This window comes from Primulina huaijiensis, unplaced genomic scaffold (genome assembly GCF_012295235.1).
Source record: "Primulina huaijiensis isolate GDHJ02 unplaced genomic scaffold, ASM1229523v2 scaffold3501, whole genome shotgun sequence".
NCBI classification, from domain to species: domain Eukaryota; kingdom Viridiplantae; phylum Streptophyta; class Magnoliopsida; order Lamiales; family Gesneriaceae; genus Primulina; species Primulina huaijiensis.
This window is the reverse complement of record NW_027358157.1, coordinates 203,205-225,470: the sequence shown is the minus strand read 5'-3', so window position 1 is coordinate 225,470 and position 22,266 is coordinate 203,205. Positions and strand designations below refer to the sequence as shown.

The 22,266-nt window shown below is 32.5% G+C and overlaps 1 protein-coding gene and 1 long non-coding RNA gene across 2 annotated transcripts; one reads left to right on the top strand and one right to left on the bottom strand.

Moving 5' to 3' along the window:
• The first annotated feature begins 201 nt into the window (after nt 1-201).
• LOC140968276 (uncharacterized) lies at nt 202-10,528 on the top strand. The gene is made up of 4 exons (XR_012173744.1): nt 202-357; nt 8,996-9,881; nt 9,983-10,028; nt 10,151-10,528. It is a non-coding gene; the product is annotated as an uncharacterized lncRNA (long non-coding RNA).
• Nucleotides 10,529-12,429: 1,901 nt separating this feature from the next.
• Nucleotides 12,430-14,069, bottom strand: LOC140968277 (molybdate transporter 1-like). Its single transcript, XM_073429184.1, has one exon. It carries the CDS (start codon nt 14,038-14,040, stop codon nt 12,616-12,618), a length of 1,425 nt encoding a protein of 474 aa, XP_073285285.1. The 5' UTR covers nt 14,041-14,069; the 3' UTR covers nt 12,430-12,615.
• Nucleotides 14,070-22,266: the final 8,197 nt, after the last annotated feature.

The following is a 22,266-nucleotide window of genomic DNA, read 5'->3' as shown; positions in this document are numbered from 1 at the left end:
AAATGTATTGTTTTTTTTTTAGAAAATGATATTTTAATTAGTTTTCAAAAAAAAAATTATTTTGTTAATATATATCGAATACCATAAAATCTTTTTGTTTTTATTAAGATTTTATTTAGTTATCACATAAAATTCAACAAATACCAATTCCATTTTAAAACAACAAAACGAGAATTGATTCTAAAGGCCACCCAATTCCATTTCGAAAGAGAAATAACTGAATAACCACAAACTCCCTCCTCACCTCTGCTTTTTCCCATCCGAGGAAAAGCCATCAAAGCTCCCGCAGAAAGGGAAAAACTTCCAATAATCATGCGAATTTGAAGAAGAATTTTCTGGTGAATTTTCCACCTTTCAGTCTATAATCCATCATTTGTTTAACTGATGCAATTGTGCTTGATGGTATTTCAAGAAAACCTATAAATTTTGGTTTTCATTTATGGTTTTTAATTTAGCGCAATGGAATTTATACAAATTTTAACTAGTTTTCTGTCTTATTATCAAAGTAATTCCTTTTTTGTGGACTCCTCAACCTGGAGTTCCGCATGAAGAAACAGGGGCGGCGGTTGCTGCCGAATCTTCTACGGGTACATGGACAACTGTGTGCATCCCGTTTGGGGACCCACAAGAACCCGCAGGGAAAACTTGAAATGAAGACTGAGATTCCCTATTTCTTCGGGTTCGAGTTCGGACATTTTTTTAAATCTCTAAAATAATTCGGGACATGAGATGGGGCAAGTATGAGAGTAGGTATGGAATTCGGAGACGGGGATGGACCTTGGATAAAGGAAGAAGAAAGGATCGAAAATATCATTCGTGGTCTTCTGAAGCAACCGGAGAATAAGAGATGCATTAACTGCAACAGTTTGGTATGCGTTTAAATTTAAACATTAAAAGAAATTTTACCAAATCTAATCTGTCTCTATTTGTGATATATCAGGGGCCTCAGTATGTTTGCACCACTTTCTGGACATTTGTATGCACGAATTATAGTGGAGTACAGCAAGTTGTATTTTTCAGTAATGTATAGGAATATGGAAAGGAGTAAGAAACCAGTAATTTTAACCGAGGGGACGACTCCAAGAACTTATATTTGTAGAGAAATAATAAAAAAATGAATCATTTTTTTTTCTAGGTCTGGCTTTTTGAGCGAGGAATTGTTGGGTCGATAAATCAGAGGATATTATTATTGATTTTGTGCTTCAGTAATATCAATTAATTTGAGAGTGCAATCTTATTCTTTTAGTGGAGTAGAATAAGATTAATAAATTATTTTGATTAATCATGAGTTGATTGGATCAAATTAATTTATTGGAGCTTAATTTAATTGAATCCGACCAGGTCCCTCTGGTGGCTCTAATATAAACTCGGATAAATTATATGAGTTATAATTTATGGTATATGAGGGATAAATTTATATGGACTATTATATTGCATGAAAGTTTATCATCTAAATCTTCTAGATATGGTATAATATATTCTGTCCATTTAAATTTATATTTTAAAAGATATCATCATTATCTTTTACGTTACAAGATATCACAAATATATTATATATATATGTGATATTGTAACAAGTGACCACACACAATCCTACGTTAAGATTTTGAGAGAACACCGGAGAAGGCTTGGAGGTTTGGAGCGTAGATCTAGTGCAGAGAAAGATCGAAAACATGCTCCAAAGGTAATCTCTAATTTCTGTGTGTTGTAATTAATTAATTCGTGTTAAATACGTAGAACAATCGATCCTGTGAAAGAAGAGAAGATTGAAATCACAAGAAATTAATTTTTGTAATCCGATCTTCTCGATCTTGGCTAACATATGGTATCAGAGCCACGGGTTGTGATATTGTTTTGCGTATTTCGAATTAATTAATTATTTATGCATGTTTTAGTTTAAAGCGGTGTTAGATTTATGTGATTGTGATTTGAATGGATTGATTTATTTAACTTTTGAACAGTTTATGGCCTTAGTTTTTGGTGAAATTGTATTTCGTATTTTCGAGTCTGTAACCAAGGGGGTGGATTACGACTCCATGTTTCCCCTTGTTATTTTTCGTGCAATTTTTTTGTATTTTTTCGGATTTGGGTTTTTCTGCTTCTGTTTAAAAATTGGAGGGCCGAATACAATTTCAATTAAAACAATGAGGACCAGAATGTAATTTCGTCCAAAGAATACCAGGGACCGGAGTGCATCTTCTTCAAAACGTCAGGGACCTGTTCTGTAAATTCCGAAAACCACCATGAAAACGCAAATCTGGATCGCACACGACGAAAGCACGCAGCCGCGAGGATGAGGAGTGTATGCGAAGGTGGTTTACAGTCCTTTTCACGCGTTGTTCTTCACGGTGGAGCGGCACGGAGGAGATGCGAAAATCATCAAATTTTTGTGCGCTGAATCTGGAAAATCGGGCATCTATTTTCGATTTCGAAATGGTTATGGTGTCTCGGTGGTTTCCCGGTGACTGGCGCGGTGGAGATTTTCACGACCGCACGTTTCCGGCGACTCCAGCGGCGGCGGCATTTTTTTGGGTTGCAGAAGACGGGTCGCGGGCTTTGGGTCACGGTTTTCGGGTCATGGGCTTTCGGGTCGGATTCGGAAAATTTTTCATGGGCCTAACCAGATTACTGGATTAAAAACTTGGACTGTACACATTTTTAAATTGAAGAATTGGGCCAAATTGGGTTCAATTAGATCTTTAATTTTTTTTTTGTGTCTAGGTTGGGCCATAAATTTGTTCTTGCTTAATTATTTATTTAATTACGAAATTAATTGTCATTAATGAATCATGCCATGTATATTGCATAAACACCGCTTTAGGTACCATATTGTCATGCATAAAATTTTATTTATTCTATTTTTAGAGAATAAATATTTTGATTAATAATTGAACTATTTTAAGAGTTAAAATAGTCATGATTTTATTAATCGGATAAAACCCAAAATTAAATTTAAAAAATTAAGTGTGAGAGGGTATATTTTAAATAAGCCCACGGTCTCCCTTATTAGTCCATTAATAAGAATATATGTATGTCTTGTGCCAATTTTATTGGTCTCCCTATAGGAGGGCTATATTGTTTTGGTTACTTGATTGGACCTATTATTTTATAGTAAAATTAATTGTGACCACCCTATAGGTGACATAATTAATTTGGTACTTGATAAATAATTAATTTAAGGGTAAACACTTAAGTCAATGATATTGTGAGAATTTCCTATAGAATATTTTTACAATATCTTTTGATGGCCAAAATCAAGCAATACTAAATTAATATTGCATGAGTTGCTAGATATGTTGAATTTAGTGGGAGGGTCCCAGCCTAGCTATAAATAACATGTTTTTTCCTAAAGAAAAAATTATGTATTTTGGAGTTTTAGGTAAATTGCAGTGTTGTAGTAGTTTTTGGGATCTACAAATGTATTTCATGCATAACACATAATTTTATTTATTGCATTGCTCATTTAAATTTATTTTAATTTCAGAAAAATGACTGGAAATTCACTGTCTATGATATTAACCAACAACCAATTAGTTGGAGAAAATTACATTGATTGGAAACGTAATTTGTTGATTGTCTTAACTGCGGAGAAACACAAGTTTGTGCTCAATGAACCCTGTCCATCGGTGCCTACGGCGGAGTCCACACTAGCTCAAAAGCAGGCTTATGATAAGTGGATCAGTTCTGATGAGATGGCCCGTTGCTACATTTTGGGATCCATCTCAAATGTGCTGCAACAGAAACATCAGAACATGGACACTGCTACAAAAATCATGGATAGCCTCCAAGAAATGTTTGAGCATCAAGGACGTCAGGCACGACAAGCAGCCATTAGAACCATTATGAACATGCGCATGAAACCTGGGACGCCCGTGAGAGATCATATGCTTGCATTGATCGCTCAGTTTAACGTGGCTGAGGTGTTAGGGGCTGAAATCAAATCAGAGACTCAGGTTGACATGGCACTTGAGACTCTCCCTGAGATGTTCTCACAGTTTAAAGTTAGCTATAACATGAATAAGCTAAATATGTCCCTGACTGAGCTGATGAAGGAATTCCAAAATGCTGAAAGTGTTCTTAAGACTAAAACTGGTGATGCATTTGTTGTTGCTTCTGCTGGGCCGTCTTATTCCAAGCCGAAAGGTAAAAATGGGAATAAAAGAAAGAAGCCCAACAAGAAGGGTCCACAACAAAAAGAAAAGAAGGTCAAAGTAGATGGCAAGCCTAAGGGAAAATGTTTTCATTGTGGAGAAAAGGGTCATTAGAAGAGAAACTGCCAAGAATATCTAGCTTCCAAGAAGCTAGCTAGTGGTGAGTTATCTTTTATTGAGTCTTGTTTAGTGGTTGATTCTACTGATACTTAGATTGTAGATTCTGGAGCCACTAATCATATATGCAATACTTTGCAGGGGTTCCAAGTAACCAGAAGTCTCAATAAAGGGGAACATACTCTAAGAGTTGGCACAGGTGCTGTGGTGTCTGCAAAAGCTGTTGGAATTGTTTATCTTTATTTTTTGAATAATAAACATTTGGTTTTAAGACATTGTTATTATGTTCCGGAGATTACTAGAAATTTGATTTCTGTTGCTTTATTGTTTAGACAAGGATATTATGTCCATTTTTCACAAATGGTGGTTGATAGTACCTTGAATAAAGCCCTTATTTGCAAGGGACATTTGAATAATGATTTGTATGTCTTAAAACATGATGACAGCTCTTTGCATCACATTGAATCCAACAAGCGAATTAAATTGTCTCCCACTAATGAAACTTATTTGTGGCACTTGAGACTTGGTCATATCAACCTTAATAGAATTCAACGGTTGGTAAAGGATGGTCCTTTAAGTAATTTAAAGGTGGAATCCTTGCCTGTATGTGAATCCTGTTTGGAAGGTAAGATGACTAAGAGATCTTTTAAATCTAAAGGACATAGAGCCAATGAAGTTTTGGAATTAGTGCACACTGATGTATGTGGACCAATTAATGTACAAGCTAGAGGAGGATTTGAGTATTTCATCACCTTCACTGATGATTACTCTAGATACGGTTATGTTTACCTAATGTCCCACAAATCTGAATCTTTTGAAAAGTTCAAGGAATTCAGAAATGAAGTGGAAAAACAATTAGGTAAGAGCATAAAAACACTTCGATCAGACAGAGGTGGCGAGTATCTATCCAATGACTTTAGAACATACTTATCAGATAATGGGATAATATCCCAATTGAGTGCACCAGCTATACCTCAGCAGAATGTTGTCTCTGAAAGGAGAAATAGGACTTTGTTGGACATGGTTAGGTCCATGCTAAGTTTCTCTAAGCTCAATACATCTTTTTGGGGATATGCTATCTAAACTGCAATATACTTATTGAACATGGTTCCTTCTAAATCTATCTCTAAGACACCTCTTGAATTGTGGAATGGGCACGTGCCTAATCTAAGACATATTCGGATATGGGGATGTCATGCTTATGTGCTAAAGAGAAAGATGGATAAAATGGAACCTAGATCAGAATTATGCATGTTTGTCGGATATCCTAAGGGAACAAGAGTATATTACTTCTATAGTCCTCAAGACAAGAAGATATTTGTAAGTACAAATGCAACCTTCTTAGAGGACAAGCACATAGAAGAAAGTGAATCAAAGAGTAAGGTTCTTTTGGAAGAGATTGCTAAATCATCTACTCCAGAGATCCGCACTGAACCTACTCAGTTTGAATTCACATTTTTACCACCATTAACCACTGGTTTCCAAACAAATGGAGTGGTAGAAGACATTGGTTCCAATGATCGGTCACCCCATCATATCCAAATGGAGAATGAAGGAAATGATCAAGAAGAGAACTTAAGACAACGACAATCAATACCAAACAACCAAGAACCTCCACAACTTAGACGTAGTGGGAGGGTCATTCGACTACCTTCTAGATACTTGCTTTATGGAGAATAGTTTGATGCGGTTTCCATTGAACAAGAGGAGGATCCTATCACGTACAAAGAAGCTATGGAAGATGTTGACGCTGACCAATGGAGGAGTGCCATGGAATCAGAAATGAGATCCATGTACACTAACTCCGTCTGGGTTCTTGTAGACATTCCTGAAGGTATGAGACCTATAGGGTGTAAGTGGGTCTACAAGAGAAAGAGAGGAATAAACGGAAAAATAGAGACCTTTAAGGCTAGATTGGTAGCCAAAGGTTTTAGCCAAAGAGAATGAATCGATTACGATGAAACCTTCTCACCTGTGGCTATGATAAAGTCTATTCGGATCTTATCCATTGCAGCTCATTTTGATTATGAGGTGTGGCAAATGGATGTCAAGACAGCATTTTTTAATGGAAATCTTGACGAAACCATTTATATGGTATAACCAGACGGTTTTATTCACAACGGTCAAGAGCATAAAGTATGCAAACTGAAAAAGTCTATTTATGGAATTAAGCAGGCGTCTAGGTCTTGGAACATCAGATTTGATCAATCTGTGAAAGATTATGGTTTCGATCAAAATCTTGATGAGCCTTGTGTCTATAAGAAAATTTTGGATGACAAGGTGATTTTTCTTGTGCTATATGTGAATGACATCCTACTTATTGGGAATAATGTAGGAGTGATGACATCTGCCAAAAATTGGTTGTCTCAACAGTTTGACATGAAAGACTTGGGAGAAGCAAGTTATGTTCTAGGTATCCAAATCCTGCGGGATAGGAAGAACAAACAGATTGCTTTATCTCAATCTTCATATATTGATAAAATATTGGTGAGGTATGCAATGCAAAATTCCAAGAAAGGTCAAACACCTTTTAGACATGGAATTCACTTGTCAAAAGACCACAATCCTAAGAATCCAAGTGAAGTGGAATACATGAAAAGAGCTCCTTATGCTTCGGCTGTAGGAAGTCTTATGTATGCTATGCTATGCACTCGACTAGATATTTGTTATGCTGTTGGGATTGTTAGTAGATATCAGTCAAACCCAGGACCAGAGCACTGGATTGCTGTAAAGCATATTCTCAAGTATCTTCGCAGAACTAGAGGGTATATGTTGGTTTATTCGGCTTCAGAGTTGGCACCTGTGGGTTATACTGATTCTGATTCTCAAGCTGATAGAGATTCTCGTAAATCCACATCCGGATCTGTGTTCACATTGGGTGGTGGTGCCGTTGTTTGGAGGAGTATCAAGCAATCATGTATTGCTGATTCCACAATGGAAGCGGAGTATGTAGCGGCTTGTGAAGCAACAAAAGAAGCCGTTTGGCTGAAAAAGTTTTTGCTAAGCCTTGAGGTTGTTCCTGCTGCATCAAATTCCATTGCTTTATATTGTGATAACAGTGGTGCAGTGGCAAATGCAAAAGAACCAAGAAACCATCAGCGTGGAAAACACATTGAACGAAAATATCACCTAGTGAGGGATATTGTTCAACGAGGAGACGTGACAGTGTGCAAGATAGCATCTGCTGAAAATCTTGCTGATCCTTTCACCAAAAGCTTAACTGCTAGAGCTTTTGAGGAACATATTCAAAATATGGGTGTACTAGACATGACTCATTTACTCTAGGGCAAGTGGGAGGATAATGAAATAATGTTCGATAGTATGATGCCCATCGAGTACTTTTGTTATATGTTGATGACATTTTGAAATTAAAATAATATTCATTTATTTGTTTAAATAAATTTATTTTGAGCAATGCATATGTCCATTGGATTGTTGTATTATTATAAATTGAGTGTTTAAGTCGTTAAACACAGAAAGATTCAATTTGTAATTCAATCCAAAGTTTTATTGTCCACGATCGGTAAATAAATAAAGACAAATTATTTTGATAAGATCGTCTCAATTTTATTGAAGCCTATCTTTGGTTTGGTAATAAAATTGGGGATACATTTTGTTGTATTGGACTGGACCACGCGAGATTTGAATTTGATTTGACCATAAATTCAAAATCACCAGATTGTCGTACATAACACCTTAATCCTGAGCGGATAATGAACTTTGATTACTAACTTGAAGTTCTTTGATACATCAATGAGTGAGACCAAACTATTGGTCAATATCTCGATGTTTTGGGAATCAAAGTAAAATAAGTAAGAACATATGTTCGTAATATGGAATCTGTCACCTAGTCAATAGGTATGATCATGAACTCACAAGTTCTTCTAGAAGACAGTAAAATCTGAGCTCAGTAATTCAATATTCTTGTTGAATTAATTATGTGATGTGATCACATGGGACTGTCAAAGAGAAGATGAGGGTTGAGAAGCGATGAATATCTAATATGGGTCATATGGTCATGATACTCTGTTTTAGATGTTCTAATTGATCGACAGGGGTGATATGTTGGGTCGATAAATCAGAGGATATTATTATTGATTTTGTGCTTCAGTAATATCAATTAATTTGAGAGTGCAATCTTATTCTTTTAGTGGAGTAGAATAAGATTAATAAATTATTTTGATTAATCATGAGTTGATGGGATCAAATTAATTTATTGGAGCTTAATTTAATTGAATCCGATCAGGTCCCTCTTGTGGCTCTAATATAAACTCGGATAAATTATATGAGTTATAATTTATGGTATATGTGGGATAAATTTATCTGGACTATTATATTGCATGGAAGTTTATCGTCTAAATCTTCTAGATATGGTATAATATATTCTGTCCATTTAAATTTATATTTTAAAAGATATCATCATTATCTTTTACGTTACAAGATATCACAAATATATTATATATATATGTGATATTGAAACAAGTGACCACACACAATCCTACGTTAAGAGTTTGAGAGAACACCGGAGAAGGCTTGGAGGTTTGGAGCGTAGATCTAGTGCAGAGAAAGATCGAAAACACGCTCCAAAGGTAATCTCTAATTTCTGTGTATTGTAATTAATTAATTCGTGTTAAATACGTAGAACAATCGATCCTGTGAAAGAAGAGAAGATTGAAATCACAAGAAATTAATTTTTGTGATCCGATCTTCTCGATCTTGGCTAACAGGAATAAATGACTGAAATGATTAATCACAATCGGGAATTTACGCATCAAGTAAAATCAGTGTCAATGGCAAAGTTTAGTCCAGAAGTCGGTGCTCCTCAAGCTGGAGGAAATGAGGGTCTGTTTTTCTCCTGGGATGTAAATGTAGCTTCCTGATTTTGGTCCTGTAACTAACTGATCATCATTTTACAGCGAACAAGGCAAATTTATTTCAAAACATGGGATCCACGGCGTAATTTTTACTCCGAAACTTCATCGGGTGCTGTGGAATAACTAATTTGCGGTTCTGCGGCTACTGATGATGGATCAAGAAATGCAACTAAAATTTTTGTTTCTTCTGAAACCATCTCTGAAGTTTTGTTGGAAATTGTGAAAAGATTTGTCTGGACAGGGAATGCGGATTCTCTCCGCAACTTAGAAGAATCCCACCACTATTTGATCGATTGTCCAACAAGAGTATTGAAGTTCCTGAGCCTATAGTGAGTGGTTATTTTATCTCGGATTTAAGGAAGGAAATCGTAGTATAGAAGTCCCACTCTGTAGTTCATACCACGAGTCTAGCAAGATTATCTGATGACAAGAATAGGGATCACAGTTTCAGTTTTAAAGGGCTTGAGGATCCTTACACTGGAGAGCAACCCACAGCATATTCAAGAAGCACAAATCTTCAGCATTTTCGCCAAATCCTTCTTCGGATAATTTGCCCACACCAGTGAAAACTCAATTATCGGTCATTATCAAGAAACTTTATGCGGACGCAGAACACAATCAGATTTTGAAGGAGTACTACCAAACATGCCATCTGGTACATTTTTACAGCCGCATCCCTCACCATACACAATATCATTTTCTCCACGAGCTGCATCTTATCCAATAAATTTGCCTCAAGGTAAAACGTCATTTTTTTCTCATCACTTCTAACATTCATTATCATCCATATAAATGTTATATGCTAATTCTTTCTTCATTCATGTAATTCCACATTTTCAGAGGCTTATTTCAGACAGCAACCAAATAACATGCCATGTATTACTAGGTAATAGTAAAATCAGGCTTCTCTAAACTTACAAACCACATGCTGTATCTTTTTCGGGAGTTGATATTTACATTCCATTTTGTGTTATCTACACTTTATGTATAAAATATGCGTCACTGCAGTAAACAAGGGATTTCTGGTGGCTCTAACGATTACTTTGCATCGGTCAACCCAATCTATAAAGAGAACAGAGAAGAATCCTGGCAAGCTGCACCTCATACTCCATCACGTGGAGTAAATCCATTCGGATAATTTTAGCTAAAATTTACTCTGATCCAAGGCTTATTTTTTAACTTTTCACCGATTGAATAGTCTGGCCCGAGCTGCTGAATACTCTAGTTAAAACATTTCTAGCCACGCAAAATGGCTGGAATTTTAAATGAAAATTGTGAGCAGCAGATTCAAATTTTATATATAACTGCAGCTTTAACTTTTCTTGAATATTTAAATTCTCTCCCCGAACTGCCAATTTATTGCTATTTCGGCTTTGGGAAAGGGATCCGTGAAAGCAAAGCCACTTGTGACAATAGTACATTGGTTGTCATTTGGCATATTCAATGATGAAAATAAAAACATATTATTTTCATGTATAAGAAAATTCATGCTATATTAATCCACCATTCCCCCTTTAATCATAATATCTTGGCACGAATCTTGCAACATCGTGATATGAAAGACTCGAGACTTAGGAAGATCGACAACTTTTCGTCAATCTTCTTTTTCTAATGACCTATGTAAATCAAAAGTCACGAGCAAACCACGACTGCTGACGTAAAAGCTCTGAAGTGGCATATGTTGGCGTTGTTTTCTTCAGGTGAATAAAAGTTGAAGTTACTAACCAAATCTTAAATGCCCTTTGACTAATCATCAACTGAAAACTTAGTGTTATTTAAGTTGTGTATATAAATCACAAAACACTGCAAACTATTCAGAACTGGCCAGGTAGTGGCGATTTTTTTTTATTGTTTTGCTTGCAAATAGTGGAGTAACTTCAGATAGAATATATTCTTGCTGGGGTGGATGCTATAACCAGTGCTATCGAGGTGGTAAAATCAACCCGAGAAATTTTCGTGATATTACAAATGTCTCAATGGTTGCATTCCTAGTACGGCTGCCGATTTTCAGTGTCGGCTTGGTCGTTCTTTGAAACTCCGCATTCCAGTCAGTATTGGTAGTTAAAATGTCTCTTTAAATTTCTTCCTAAAGTAGTTGAGATTGTAACAAGTTCACTGACTGTTCTTGTTTTCGCTTGGCAGATGGTGCAGCAATGGAGGGTTGCTTTGGAAAGTGCAATAATATCTGCAAGATGTAGAGAAAGTTCTTGCATTGGATATGAGAACTATGCACATTTGGTTTGTGTATAAATAAAACATGGTTACCATGATTTTTCTTGAGAAGTTGGCCAAGTTTCTTTTCCATGTTTTCATAGTACCTTTAAAGGGACGAAGCTAAACCCTTCCTGTTTCGTGACTGTAGGAGATAATTGCGAGAAATACCATGTGAAATTTTTGTTGAGCTAATAACTATCTGTGTAACGAATTTGAGCATTTCAATCTCTCATTAATATGCAAACTGTGTCAATATCCTTGTGAAAATTCGCGTTGAGCTAATACCCTATATAACAGATTTGAACATTTTAGTTCTATCTTTTATATAATTTTTAGCTTACATACATATGTTTCTATTAGAAAATTACGTCAAATATCCATCAACGTTGATTCGTGTATTTTATTTTTCTTTCGCGTTCAATATATGATTTATTGGCGCAATTAAATCGAAACAATAATAAGAAACTTTGATTTGTATTAGAAAAGAGAATTTTTGAGAATTTACATGCTAAGATGTTGAACAACTTCAAATTCTCGTTGAGCTAATAACATTACAAATGAGGATATTTGTTCAACATATATATTAGTCAATTAATTTCCAAAAATACTCATCTTTCTGCTACAAATCAAAGTTTCCTACAATTGTTTTGATTTAATTGCTCAAATTAATAATAAAAACACGAAAAAACATTGATAGGTATTTGACGTAATTTTCTTGTAGAGTTAGGTCTGCATGCTAAAAAAACAGAGAAATAAAATGTTCAAATCCGTTAAAAGGGGAGTATTAGCTCAACAATAATTTTCGTAAGGGTATTAGCATGATTTGAGTATTAACTACTATTAATAGAGGGGTTGATATGCACAATTCCGTTACATACGGAGTATTACTTCAACGAGAATTTCACGAGGTATTTGACACAATTATCTCGTGACTGTAGGGACATGATATTATTAGTTATTTTAGCAATATAATTCTTCTCCAACAATCTTTAGTCGTTTCCCATATGAAATCTCAAAATTTTTGGCAAAATTTCCAACTAAATTCATAGAGGGCTCATGTCTTACCAAGAAAATTATAAAACAAATACAACGGCACCAATCACTTTATTTTTTGGAAAAAACAATCATCAAAAGCAAAATACAAATAGTTTTTTTAAAAAAGAAAGAAAAATACAAATATCAAACATAACATCGTCGCAACAAATTACAAGGAAAAAGAAATACCATCAAGTTGTGACATATTATGCAAATACAGTTTTCTATGGATTTCCATGATACCAAAATGTAGCCCAAGACTGGCCCTTTTCCAATTTTCTCAACCTGAGAAGGAAATGCACAACTATCCCACAAAAGAATCCAAGTGCAGCACTCGATCCCACGAGCGAAACCGCCGTGCAGATGAGCATCACAAGCGACTCCTCCTTCGTGTTCATATCCCTGGAACAAATGGCTAGCTCGATACCGGCAAACAACAGGAGGACCCCTAAAACACCAACAGGGAATTGATCCAGAATCTTGACCAAAGAACTGCCTAAAACCAATCCCAAAACCAACTTAGCCACGCCAAGTAATGCCACACATCCCCCACTCCTCCCACCAAACTTGTACTGCCCGGCTAGCCCTCCGGCCCCATGACAGCACGGCAAGCCACCAAACCAGCATCCGACCAAGTTCATCAACCCGACGGTCATCGACACCGATGTTGCAGAAACATCCTTTTCTGGGAAAAGATCGGTGGACAACTTGCAAACAGCAATGACTGAGTTAAGGACTGATAAAGGGAGTTGAGGGATTGTTCCTTTTATGAATCCTTCCTTCCAAGAATGCTTGGATATCTTAACAACTTCTATGGAAGACGGCCCAAATTTGAAGCCTTTAACAGCTTTAGGCCCTCTTATAATAGCCAGGATCACGCCCAACAAGAAGATAATGAATGCAGAAGGAAGTGAAGCTATGTTTTTTCTCAATTTTCTCCTCCAAGAACCACTTCTGCTCGAATCATTCATTTCACAATCATCATTTTCGTCACCAGCACCATTGACAATTATGATGAAACAAGCACAAATGATAGACAAAAGCAAGCCATCCAGCCCCAACCAGTGCCTATCTCCTGCAGTCTTCGACTTTGCGAAATTCTGCACAGTTCTAATGTACTTAACAGCAGTCATTGCAAATGATAGGCCTTGTGCAAGCTGAATTCCCCTGACGACCGGTAAGGGAATCAGCTTATACACAAGCTTCATCAGACCTGTCACGCCCAACAGGAAAAGTATCCCCCCCGTGCAAATTCCGGCGGCCATGACCTCCGGAATCCCGAAACTGGGGTTCGAAATGGCTACTGCGGCTATTGATTTCATGGGCTGGACAGGCATGGGGACACCGTAGATTGCACCGGTGACAAAGTTGTACACACCGGTGAATATTAAGGTCGTTCCAAGATCGAGATTCTTGGCTAGAGTTAAGGCCAAAACTATAGGAATGTAGGTACCCAAGTCCCCCATCGCGCCATTCAGTTCGGCCCATTTGGACTTGAAAATCAAGTTTTGCTTCACCTTTTGCACGACATGCAGTGGGCTGAGAATGGGACTCCTTCGATCGGTTCCGGCGGGGTCTTGAGATGGGTTTTGGAATTGCGGATCCATCGTTGTGAAAGGTGGCGAGAGACTGGGGAGTGTTTGCTGCATTTATATAAAGTTTATCCAACACCGTTTGAATTCAATGTCATTCTTTATTTATTCTTTTGGAGAGAAAAAAAATTGTATCAATTATTTACCTTTTTAGTTGTTTGATTTAATGCCCTTTTTATGTTATCTGAATAATGTAAAATTTAAATTATTTTTTAAACTTCAAATAAAAATATAATAATATTGATAAAAATAAATAATTACAAAATATACAATAATTTTTTTTAAAAAAAAATTAGATGTCACGATTTAAAACTTAACTAGATAAAAAAATAATCGATTGTTAGTTGTATCTACAAAAACAATGAATTATTAAATTTTAAAACTCAGTAATAGACATTTCAAACTTGTATTTAACATAATATTATATATTTATTTTATTTTATATGATTCAAATAAAAAAAACAATGGTAATAATAATAAAAAATTATTTATATAAATAAATTATTAATAATAGCAATAATGTTATAAATTCTTTTATTTAAATAATACAAATTAAAAAAAATTAAATATACCAAAATATTTGAAATTTGGTGCCCAAATTTTAAATCTTATGTTTAACAAAATAAAGATTTATTATAATTTTCATATTATTCAAATGAAAAATATAATATTCATATAAATATTTATTTACATAAAATTATTTAATTGTAATAGTATTATATAATAAATACTTTAAAAAAAATAAAGCCAAGGAAAATTTTACCAAAATATATAATAAAAAATGAAATTTAGTTTCCGAGATTTGGAACTTAATTAGAAGAAAAATAACTAAATATATATAAAAAATTTAATAATAATTGAGAAAAAAGGTATAAATTTTTTATTTAAATGATGTAAAAATTAATTATATTTACTAAAATACATAATAATAAATAAAATTTGAGTAGGTCTCTTGTGAGACGGTCTCACGAATCTTTATCTGTGAGATGGGTCAACCCTACCGATATTCACAATAAAAAGTAATACTCTTGGGCTCCGTTTGGTACGTGTGATGGGATAAATAGATGATTAGTAATTAGAGTGATTAAAAAATGAGAGATATTGATTAATAGTATGATGTGATATATAACATAATGTTTGCTATGCTTTTAAAATAATGGATTAATTTTGTAAATTTTATAATAATGACCAAAATACCCCAAGTGCTAATTAAATATATATTTTTAAAATAATTGGAAAGATAATTAAATATTTATAATTATAATTTACATTTATTAAAATTAATTTAAATATATTTATTAGAAATAAATATGTGAATATGCATTTACTTTAATAATTAAAATAGCAATAATATTTTGAATGTTTAGTAATAATTATAATATTATTGTTTTTTTTAATATAATTATAAATATTCTTAAAATAATTTGATAGATAATTAAATATTTGTAATAATAATTTATATTTATTAAAATTAATTTAAATCATTAAACAAAATAAATTAGAATTTAATAAATATTTATTTTTATAAAAGAATTAATTAACAAGATTATAAATTTATAAAAATTTAATTTAAGATATATTTGAATTATAATTTATTTTCTTTAAAATAATTGAAAATAATAAAACTATATGAAATTAATTTACAAAAAATATAATAAAAATTTAAATATTATATTAATTATTAAATTTTCACTAATTTTAATTTGCATATTATATTGAAGAAGACAATTCCAGGGTATTATGATTAATATACAATCTTATCATGATCACTATTCAAGAATTATACATTATCACACCTTTTGAGGAGGGATATTTCACTACAAAAAAAATTCGGTATTAGCGACGCAAAATCCCGCCGCTAGCTCAATTAGCGACGATTTGAGCGACGGAATATTAAATCGTCGCTAAATATTGCGACGGTTTTGCAAAATCCATCGCTAAATAATTTGCTACAGATTTTATACAACCGTCGCTAATTAGCGACGGGTATTAACCGTCGCAATATTTAGCGACGGGATAAAACCGTCGTCATTATAAGATTTAGCAAATTAAACCGTCGTTAATTCTTTAAATTTTTTTTAAAAAAATTAATTTATATAACAAAAGTACCTATTTTTAAATTAATTAAAACATTTTATAAATAACCTCCTCTGATTATCTAATAAATATCAAATTTATAAAATAATTTAAATAAGATTCAAAAAAAAATAATAATCTTAACAATATATAATAAAATTCGAAATATGAAATTTCGCATTTGACAAACCTGTATCGGTGGGAGAAGACACACACTCGAGACAAGAAATCGTAATGAAAAATGAGCTCGGTGGAGTTGAATATAAAGGCATTGGGCGACGGTGTTTGACAGAGCCGTCGTTAATAGCGACGGTTTTGTATTAACTGTCGCTATATAGCGATAGTTTTGTATTACCTGTCGCTATTTAGCGACAGTTTAAAAGACTGTCGCTATATTGCGACGGTGTACAAAACTGTCTCTATTGAGCGACGCTTTACGATACCGTCGTCGATCAAGTTAGCGACGGTTTAAAGTAAACTGTCGCTACTTTAGCGACAGCTTTTATTGAACCGTCGCAAATTGGCGACAATTAATATAAAACCGTCGCTAATTTAGCAACGGTTTAACAACGTCGCTAATTTGCGACGGTTTATTAGATTCCGTCGCAAACAGCGACAGTTTATAAGAAACCGTTGCAAATTTTGGCGACGGCTTGTTTTAAACCGTCGCGAATCACTTTTTTTTTTTGTAGTGTTTAATCTTACAAATAACATGAATTGTGCGGGCTTTCAATCATAATCAAGGGCCTGCAGACTAAATAAAAAATGAATCAAACGCGAGATAAGAGATGATTATTTAATAATCATTCCCTTATCATGGCTACCAAACAAATCTTAGCATAAAAAATAATATTTTAATTTAAACACATAATAACAAAATTTTCGATTTAAATTTGAAAGTTTAATTGTAGAACATTAAAATTATATTTACTAAATCAAATTAACAATTGTTAAAAAAATAAAAAATATACAAAATAAATATTAAATGATGAAAATTTATCATATAAATATACAATAAATTTTGTTCAAACATACAATATATAAAAATATAGGTAATATCTAAAAAAAATTTCGGGTAAACCCGCGACCCAACCCGAAACCCGTCTAACCCGAACCTAAAAAACCCCAACCCGAATCTGATTTTTTTCGTGTTTGATCGTGTCGGGTTGACTGTTGCATTTTACCACTCCTACACCTATATTGATGGAAAATTTTATATTAGTATTTTGATGGCTTGATATTATATAAATAATGAAATCATATATTTATTATAATACTAAAAATATATATATTTATTGTACGGATGAAAGTAAAGGTCAAGAAAGAACATAACATAAAGTGACCCTTACATTGATAATGGGCCACTTTTCAATAACAGCCACTTAATGAGGTCTGAAGCATCTTCTAAGCTCTTTTGACTTTGGTGGTCATCACGCCACTCTCTGGAATTATATATTTTAGAGTCATATCATTTTAATACTATTTTTTACGAATAAAATTTTATATAAGAACATGATTTAATAAATCATATTTTGTCGTATTATCACTATCAACATTAATATTACAATATATCAAATACCTAAACCATTTAGTATACAATCGAGGGATCGAATAATTGATATTTTTTAAACTTTGAATGATATATACATATAACCGAATCAAATCACCAAATGGATTCAATTCTAAGGGTTAAAATTAAGATAGACTAAATTTTTGTAACTATATATTTTCTGTATATGACTTTCCAAATGACCCACTACTTTTGTTTCTTATCAGAGTTATTTTGTTTTTTAACTTCGATCTACTATTTAACTAAGAAAATGACCTCCTCATGTGTATTTGAAAAACACATAAAGATTTTATTTTTTTAATTAAATAGTTGATCGGAGTTATTTTATAAATTTATCTTTTCTTATAGTTATTTAATAAGTAAACATTTTTTTCGTCAGTGATTAATTGATTTGAGCGTTGAATGTAATGCAACCTAACAAAGATGCTGAAATTGAAAGTCAACCCTAAAAAGGGTCCGTTTATTGTGAATCTAATTGACTGGTTGGCATTAAATGTGACTTTCTCGAGAATAATTATGATATACAGAGTAGTACACCTATTGATTATGTAAAAATTAATCAGAGATTTTACTTATTTATTTAATATTTTGTCGATTTTTCATAAAATCATTTGTTGGGGGGGTTTTATTGATATTTTTTTCCAGTAAAATAGAAATAAATATTTTAAAATTAATGGTGATAATTTATTTTCTTGGAGTGTATGGGAATGCCTTAGATTACAAGTCTCTATGTAAAAATCTGACTATATATTTCAGTTTTTATAACTGTCTCATTATGTTTGAATGTTTGAGTCTTTTTGATAATTCCTTTTGACATTTTATGTATTGATATTTTAAAGTTAGAAATTGTTTGGTAAAAGAATAAACAGATTATATAGAAAATGGAATATTTATGCGGAATTGAAGGAAAGCACTTTATGGTTCTTTTTTAAGGCTAAACTTAATAGCCAATAGTATGATTCTCTCCATCATTATTCGCAATCATCTGCTATAATCTATGCTCACCAATTACAAAGTCCAGTTTTTTTACTTTTTAACAAATAAATATGCTTCGAAACCAGACCAATCAAAACAATAATTAATCAAAATCTTCTGTGATTAGACAAACTGGCTATTAACATAATTAAATATCGATTAACAAAATAGTTTATCGGTTAATTATCATGTAAACACAAATATATTCATTTACACAAAAACTGATGTGAAACGGTTTCATAAGTCACTCTTTTATGTAAAAAAATATTACTTTTTATTGTAAATATAGATATGATTGATGTATTAAATAAATATCCATGAGTACAAGAGACCTACTCGTCGACTTAATTGTGCAACACGATTTCTTTCTATCTATCTATCTATATCTATATGGTTATAATATTATTATATTATATATAAAAGTGTAGATAGTTGGAAAGTTTTTTCAGTTGTAAACTGATGAATATTACTCATATGTTTACTTCTTCCAATTCTTTTTAACATTTTATCTATTAATTAATAATAATATTAATTACAATTAATAATACATTTTTTTCAGTTATATTTTTTTATATTCTATCTTTTGTGTTTATCTTATTTCAAATATACAAAGTGTATCACTATTAAATTTTATAGAGTCAAAATTTGGTGTCTTCTTATTTTTCCACTTTAATTACAGGTTATAGATGAATGAGGAATAAGCGCAAATCATTTTCTATATTATCTATATAATATTATTAAGTTTGAGAGTAATTACTTTTGGTATAATGATATTTTTTAAAATACCAATAATCGTCATCTAAATTTATGAAAGTACTTTATTTTCATTCAATAAAAAATATTATAAAAATCTATTTTAATAAATTTGTGCATTCTCTTATCACAATCATATTCACTTTTCAAAAATTTTAAAGCTACTAAAATAATTTTTTAAAACTTTATTCAAACTTTTGAATGATGTTATCATCCTATTACTTAATATAAAAAATTATCATAAGAAACATTAAATTAAAAATAACAAAAAATTCGAAAAATCATAATTTGTGTACGAAGGGTTGCTGGTATTAATTAACAAATTTTTAATTATTCGATCATTGAAAGTGATAATTAATCCTAATTGTTATTAACTTACAATTTTAGTATTGTTAATTAATTACAGTGTAAAAATATGCTCTTTTTTTTTTTTACAATGAGCTCAAAATGTGACAACTATTATTATAATAATAAAAATAATATATAATAGAATATAGTCTAAACACATCACAATATAAAAAATGTCAACACATGATTGAAACAATACATACAAACAACTTATATCAACGAGACATACCCCGATATATAGATAAATATATAGACAGTGATAGACAAATCAACTATCAACTCAAAAGTTACTCCATCCAAAAATATCATCTCAAGTCTCCTGATGACATGTGAGATCTGTCATTATCCACACACTAAGACAACAATAATCCACTTAGAGGGTGAGCAAATGTCTCATATGGAACAACTATAATATAACATATATCTATAAAATGATATATGATATGCAATGCATGCATGTCGTAAATGTATCATATCAGTTGCTCATCCACTCGATCGAATCGCTATCAAATCATCAAAGCTCGAGCAGGCACACTGGCCTCCATCACATGGCCTCACATGACAATGTTTTTACGAGCCACATAATCCCAAACATAATATCATGTTCAAAGCCCATGAACCAATTTACAATTCGATGATATTAAGGTATTCAAATATTATAGTTCAACGTGTATGTCGTGCATGTATAAAAATGATGTCTATTAACAAAATATTTATTTTACACATCGATCTATCAAACGTAAATATCATGCATATCATGTCAATTCAAATAAGACATATAGACATAATTTCATTCAAATAAATCAATTATATATCAAATGATTCATTCACTTGTCGTATGTTATTCGATCGCCATTTTTTTCTTTATTATTCCAAATTGATGTGGTAGTTTCAATGTGGAATTGCGATACAGAAGATTGATATCTATACAATGTTAAGGATATATTCAATCCACTTGTCTATTCAATCAATTCATTCTTCTTCTTCTTTTTTTCCTTTTAGACAGAATAATTAAATATTCTAATTCCTTTTCAATAAAAAATATTTTCATAACATATAATTATACATTTCGATTCAACGGTAATGATTATTAGCTAAAACAATGAGAATTTTAATTTTTTAATCTTATTAATTTATCTCATGTTAATTAGTTTCTCTAACGTAATATAATCTCATTCATGCATTTTGAACTGTAGTCGTTTATTAAGCTTTTATCTCAACCATATGGTTACTAAATTAACCACATGTATCCAAAACCAAGTATTTATTGAATTACACTACTAAATCTTGCGCACAAACACCCCATTAGTTATAGATACTGTTGAGTGCAATAATCGTTCATGTTGTTGGTAGAGAAATCGAAATGTGATGTTTGTTTTGCTGTACAATTTAAAATATTTGAATCACACAATTAACACGAAAACAGCTATAAGTAATAGTCTACAGGTTTAGAAATTAATAACCATTTAATTTCTCCACTATAACCTAAATTTCACGATTTTCTCAGCTGGTTTGGAGCCTTCAACTACGTTCCTAATTAAGCTGCTATCTAAAAGATTAAGAAGCAAAAGTATGTATATCTATAGCTTAGTTCTTCGTGTTTAATTTCCAGATTTTCTATACAATAAAAAGATATCAAATTGCAATTCAAAAGTTGAAACATGATTTTCTAGTTAATTCCATTACAAATAAATTAAGAAACTCGAGATATATATATAGAAAATAAAAGAAAAAAATTATTATTAATTATGAGAAACTAGGGCATTTCTCCCCAGCGATTAAGATAAATACTGCATATAATACTGCTTCAGTACTGTGGGGACCCGGACGCTAATTCATTTCCTTAATCGTTATTAATATCAGATGAACAATTACGTAATGTGGGACATAAATTTTTTTTTTATTATAAATGCGGAAACGTCACGTAAATTAATCTAATTTACATATTAACATAAAAGTACAAATCATGTACTAAATACATTCTTATCATACTAGGGTTCAACTACGTATCAGTGCTGAATCCTAATCTACTTCTAAGCCCGGATCTCCACGCTAACTAGTCCAGCCTCGTTCTCTTCTTGACCCTGATCCTGTCCCACCTGTTGTCATGCACACATACAAACAAGACAACAGCCGGATAACTCCGGTGAGAATTACATTCTCAGTATAAATCATGTATACATGCAATCATATAAACAATATAAAAGCATATCATAGGCATTCATAACATGTATCAAAATCAGAAACATGAATCAAGTATTCATCTCATGTATCAGAATCCGAAACATGCATCAATATCAATAAAAAGTCATATTCTAAACAAGTACAAAAATCAGGAACATAAATCAATATAAATCAATGAATCACTCTCCGTGATTCTCAGACTCGACTCGACTCAGTCCTAATCTAGGGATCCCGATCAGAATAAGAACATACACCCACCTACACTCCCGATCGGGGTGGTGGTACATTCTTATTCACGGACTTTGGCCCTTTCCATATCGAACATCAGTAATAGAAGCAACTCCAATTCTATCCACTTCGATATGACCAAACGTCCG